Here is a 6,102-nt window from a genome sequence, read left to right as displayed (position 1 = left end):
GTGCCTATTTTTGTTCTGACCAAAAGGCGGCACTCAAGGGTGCATCTTGGAGTGTCTATCTCCAAAGCAGCATCACCTGTGAGCGTGGACTGCCTTGCCTTGCCTTGGACGGTGTATTATGACTTTTGGACAGGACACGCTACTTACTTTGGACGCCACATCACTGGGTAGGATTTACATTTAATAGACCTGACCCGATTTAAAACCACATTTAAAATAATAAGCTGATAGTCGAGCTATGTAGAACTGTTTTCCATGCTAGATAACGGGTCACTACAATATTTACCATTCTCATCATTGACGACGTCTAATGGCCAATGTCGTCATCCCACCTCCCACGAGCGCAGGCTCCGGTTGGATACCGGACCTGTCGATCACGGGCTCTCCCAAGTTCGGTTGCCCAGCAGCGTTTCTGATGCCCAATTGATGGACGAAGAGGAGTAGTCTCAAAAACCAGACCATAGGCAACAGCCGAAGCGTTTAACATTTGTGGGAGACTAGAAGAGGAGTATATAGATTACATGGGCAATGGAGAATAGCCTCTGCTTGTGCTTTACTAGGGTATAGCATTTCTTTAATATTATGTATTATTATTTATAATATTATAAATATCTCCATATTCTGCGACACCTTGCATTGAGCAAGGGTTCATTTCGACATGATGCGCCATGTAAGGGCAGAGGAGGACGATGTTATTACGGTGTAATAACGAAGAAGAACTCACGAGTGGAATAACACTGCTAGCCAGTGCATCGCAGCTAGCAACATTGTAGCGTTCATCATACTGCATCTCTCCTGAATTTGGATGTTATTGTTTAGCGAGAGCTTGCGTTTTCGTTTCGCCTGCACCGGGAACGCTGACAWGGGTCGGGACTTGGTCGGGAGCATTTCGGTCAAATGCAGCGACTGAGAGAGCAGCAGCACCGAAGATCGGGGCGCGTGAAGGTGCACATGGACCTCTGAGAGGAATCCCGTGGATCTCGAAACGAACCGGCACATTTAACGTTTCATGTTTAGTCTAGGCCTACTCCTCTCACCTGGCACCCAGCGCGCTAGTCTATTCTCAACGCAGGTATTTTGTTGTTAGCGTTTTATATTTCTCAACTGGGTCTTTAAATTAGCCAGAATAGGTTATGAGGATGATGCCAGCTGATATCGAATCACTTCTCTGGGGAATATAAGGAAAGCGGTCCAACTGATCCATTATCATTAGCCAAATTACTTCTCCAGATTACCGTTTCATCAGTGTTTAACGATTAGGAACGGAACGCTTGGAGTTTAGATAGGACAGTTGGTTATTGCGGAGTAAGGTGCATCAGGCCATTTCTACGGTGCCACATAATTTGCAAATAAACAGAGAGCACACGTGAGCAACCCTATAATGCTACATACGACGCGCGGGTGTTGATTTGGATAGATCAAACCCTCTAGTCTATTTGGAAATGCGCATGTCAGTGTACAATCTAGAACTGTGACTCGCTCTGTTTAGTGTTTACTATGTCATGTAAACTCACTGCACGCTGTCGTGGGAGCGAAAGTAGTAGGCTACTTATTTAGCCGCGAATTGGCAGCCTTTGGAATAGAAACACGTCTATTTTTAAAACGGTACGTTTTCTGATTCTTTCTGTGGAAGCCGCTCAGCTGTGCCCTCGAATTCGCCTTAATCTGGGGCATGATCCTCGTGTGAGAAATCGTTGAAATAATCAGCGTCGGGGTGTCAACGAGGCTAGAGCGAGTAGGAGATTTGGCTAGATTATCGCTGGACTGCTATTTTGTTCCCTCGGTCGAACACTGACCGAACCGCGGCTTCTGATCTGCCGCCTTTTCCCTGCCCAAACTGCCACCGCAGAGCGCCTGGAATGCGACTTGGGGACCCTTTCTTCGTTTTTTCAAGGAGTTTGTCTCCGAGGACAACGGTTCTCTTGCAGAGTAAGAACGCAAATAATAGCTCATTTGCAATTGATAAAGTTAGTCTATAGCAATGACTGAAGCGAGTCCGGAGCGCTATTTTACGGTCAAACCTGGCGCATCAGAGAATGTGTTTTTTCCTTTAGAACTCAACTAAATTCACTGTTGGCTATAGTGTCGGGCAATGGATACACCACGGATGGACTAGGGGACTACACCTCGATCTCATCCAAGGACTACCGGTGAGGTTAGACACGATTACTCCAGTAACCTACTACTTCAGAACGGACGGTTAGTTCGGTTAACGAGCATCAGGCATTCTCCCCATTCTGCAGCCGGTCAACGGATGATGTTTGAGCGAGGATGCTGCGCTTCCCCGTGAAGAAAATTCGGAAGCAGTTCAAACTCCTTCTGCTGCTTGTGCTGCTCACCTTTGCCGTGTGGTTCACCTACCTACACATCAATCAGGGCAAAGCTATCAAACTCCACTTCAACTACGGCAAAGGTACGACGCATTTAAAATTGCCTTTCGTGTGTGAAGTTGTGTTTTTGAGTGAGGTAGTGAGCGAAGTCATGTTTCATAGGGTTTGGCTTTCATGAACTTTGTCCAATGTGAATTGGAAATATGTATTTTTGATTTATAAACAATATGCAGTGCTGCTGGTGTTGTGGCTTCTGTGGATGTTTTTCTCTAATATCCTGGTTGCTCGGTTGTTTGTCACTTAGTGCCGAAGAAGTATCATTTCGCAGGAGTCGAAATAGTAGTGAAAACAACATCTCCTCATTAATGACTAACACACAGTCAAATCGCAAGAGTTAATTCAACTCTTATAGGGTCAAATGTAACATTATTTTGGGGTTTATATGGTCCCACCCCCATTTTGTGTTAAAACTACTCAGGTCACGGCATTGATATTTTGGGAGTTAAAACTACACTAGGCCTAAATGGAGAAAATATCAAACTGACAGAGTTGCTTAATTTAACACACTGATCTGCCATTTTATTATTTTCAGTGTTGCTTTTAATCAACTCCCTTGCCATTTTACACTTGTCTGTGTTCTGAATTAACAATCAACTCCAGCAGAGTTCACTTCTCTTTCAATTGACTTCCTTTGAGTTAATAGGGTGTAAAGTCTTATTTTCATATTTCTTCATGTTTTACATTATGGTGGTTTGCAATGTGATATCCAATGTCTATTAGATCCAACTCTGCAGGAAGACATGCAGCACTTTCATACAACCCACAACGTGCATTTAGAATGCCTGTAAGAGTAGGGAAGAAAATACAGTACATGGAGACCACCTACACCAGTGGCGGATTTAGGTACCGGCGACATGGGCAGATGCCCAGGGCGACATCTTGCCGGGGGCTGGCACGGGGCGCCCACACACAAAAAAAATCAGAATGGTGACATTTGCACGATCGGTTTTCTATGGCTTATTTGCACATCACGTCAATGATATAATAGGTTGGTTGACCTCAGGTCTCCCCACTGGAAGCCCAAGGTAGGGGGAGCAGGGGAATCTATCAAATAGCGCACCTCTAACTTTGTACAGTACTAATGCAATTAGTCAAATCAGTCACACTACGAAATGCCAAGGGAGCCCAGGGAGCCATACAAGCTAGAACCGCCACTGACCTACACCATGTAAACTGGAACAACTATCTCACTAATGGTTGCTATTAATCCAACCACTTACAGATTGGATTACTTTCTTATCTTTGTGTCGCATCAATGGACATGCGGAAACCCAGATATTGAAACAAACAATAAAAACATTCAACCTGCAGCATGCTGGGATATACCGGTTTTACAAGGAGGCCCCTCCCAACCTCACTGAATACAAAGTATTCTTGATGGAGTTAAAAGTACTCCGTCCCAATCAACTCCAGTTATCAACACTAACTCCAGGGAGCGTATCACTCTCTCGTATCACTCTCTTAAGATAACTCCCAGTAGAGTCAATTTAACCCGAACACTGTGATTTGAACTATCCTTGATTTACTGTGTACCTTTCCTCGCTCTCCAACCTCACCTATGGGCCCTGGTCAAAAGTAGTGCACTAAATAGGGGAATAGAGTGCCATTTGGGACGTAACATGGCTGTGTAGCGAGGCCAAGCCAAAGTGCAATGTGCTACAGCCAGGTCGAAAGAATGTAAATCAAAACGACATGTTGAACTGACATCTGTACCCAGTGGAAAACGGTGGGTTCTTAAAAGGCTTGTCACGGCTGTGTACATTGCTTTGGTGGCTTGACATGTTCCCCGTGAATGATGTAACGTGACACCTTGTGATTATTGAATCCTTGACATGTGTGTAACCCCCATATTGGTATAGGCTAAGTGCAGTGGAGACCCTTTTCCTTCTGATGTTCTCTGGCTGAGCGAGGGTTTTTCCCTGCGCTAGAGCCTACTGATGATGACAGGTGTGTGTGTGTGTGTGTGTGTGTGTGTGTTGTGTGGGTGTGTGTGTTGTGTGTGTGTGTGTGTGTGTGTGTGTGTGTGTGTGTGTGTGTGTGTGGTGTGTGTGTGTGTGTGTGTGTGTGTGTGTGTGTGTGTGTGTGTGGTGTGTGTGTGTGTGTCTGTATTGTCGCGTGTGTTTGAAAGGCCAGTGAGTGTTGTCCCAGCTTGTTGCTGCCTTACTGAAGGTGAGTGGGCTTTAGTTAAATGACAGGGGCTGGAGAGGCTTAAATTGTTCAAACAGATTGGCAGGTTTTGCATTCTTGCTATACTTACAGTGCCATATTCACAACACTTGACTTTTTTCAAATGGTTGTTGTGTTACAGCCTGAATTTAGATTTTGTGTCACTGGGTTGCACACAATACCCCATAATGTCAAAGTGGAATTATGTTTTTAGAAACTAACAAAATTATAATGTGAAATGTCTTGAGTCTAAGTGTTCAACCCCTTTGTTATGGCAAGCTTAAATAAGTCAGGACAAAAAAAAATTCTTAACAAGTCACATAATAAGTTGAATGGACTCACTCTGTGAGAAATAATAGTGTTTAACGTGGTTTTTGAATTACTACTTAATCTCTGTACAACACACATACAATTATCTTTAAGTTTCCTCAGTGGAGCAGTGAATTTTAAACACAGATACAACCACAAAGACCAGGGAAGTTTTCCAATGCCTCGCAACGAAAGGCACCTATTGGTAGATGGGTAAAAAAAGCAGACACTGAATATCCTTTTGAGCATGTTGTAGTTATCAATACGGCCAGTCACTACAAGGATATAGGCGTCCTTCCTAACTCAGTTGCCAGAGAGGAAGGAAACCGCTCAGGGATTTCACCATGACGCCAATGGTGACTTTAAAACAGCTAGAGTTTAATGGCTGTGATAGGAGAAAACTGAGGATCAGGGCCTAAAATGAACACCTGCCACCCACCAAATGCGGGTAGATTTTGGCAATGACGGTTAAGAATGTCTAACTCACCAGCCACGTTGGCGGGTGCTCACACACAGGGCTCTACAATGCAAGCATTTCTTACAAATAGTCAAACGTCAAGGATGAGCCATGTGCGAGTATTGATTTATAGCAAGATAAATGCTGCAGTAGATGTTTTCAAATGATTTCTACTGTTTTGCTTCATATCTGGTGATGCACAAAGAAATAGGACTGCTACTGTTATAGCTATCCCACCTCGCGCAGGAACACTGCCTGCCGGGTGGCTTTGTTCACTGTGAATGGCATTAAAGTTGGTCTAACTACTGAAGTGAGATATTACCCTCATGTTTTTTGGGATATTTACATTGTTTTGTTCACAAGTTAGGTTGTTTTTAAATGTTTGAATTCGTTTCCACTGCTAGCGAAGAGAGGAGATGTCGTCGCCCTCTACTAGTGAGATTCTCACAGGCACCTGTGAAGACTGGAATGGCCACGTTACCAATGTAACCTTAAAGGGGCAGCTGAACATTTGTCTCGTCTGTGATATTTTGGTTTAATGACTCAGGTCTAAAAATACATAAATAATACATTCCTTTTATTAGAAACGTTACTTAACACGCTCGTCCATTTTGATTTGTGTTTTTTGTGTAATTAATGCAGCAAAAAATATTTTGTCAGGTAAAAAAAATATGAGTGGCTGGTAGACAAAGTTAGTTTTAGGCCCTGCTGAGAATGGATCAACAACATTGTAGTTACTCCACAATAATAAACTAAATGACAGAGTGAAAAAAAGGAAGC

General features: G+C 43.6%; 1 protein-coding gene across 1 annotated transcript in view; it reads left to right on the top strand.

The window, feature by feature from the left end:
• The first annotated feature begins 457 nt into the window (after positions 1-457).
• The window catches only part of b4galnt4a (beta-1,4-N-acetyl-galactosaminyl transferase 4a), a 431,216-nt gene continuing 425,571 nt past the window's right edge, over positions 458-6,102 (top strand). The window contains exon 1 of the mRNA XM_023984701.2: positions 458-2,413. Within this exon, the coding sequence (XP_023840469.1) occupies positions 2,272-2,413 (142 nt within the window). The 5' untranslated portion in view covers positions 458-2,271. The remainder of the gene's footprint in view (positions 2,414-6,102) is intronic.

This window comes from Salvelinus sp. IW2-2015, linkage group LG4q.1:29 (assembly GCF_002910315.2).
Source record: "Salvelinus sp. IW2-2015 linkage group LG4q.1:29, ASM291031v2, whole genome shotgun sequence".
Classification (NCBI taxonomy): domain Eukaryota; kingdom Metazoa; phylum Chordata; class Actinopteri; order Salmoniformes; family Salmonidae; genus Salvelinus; species Salvelinus sp. IW2-2015.
The sequence above is the reverse complement of the archived record's forward strand: the minus strand, read 5'-3'. Positions and strand labels throughout refer to the sequence as shown.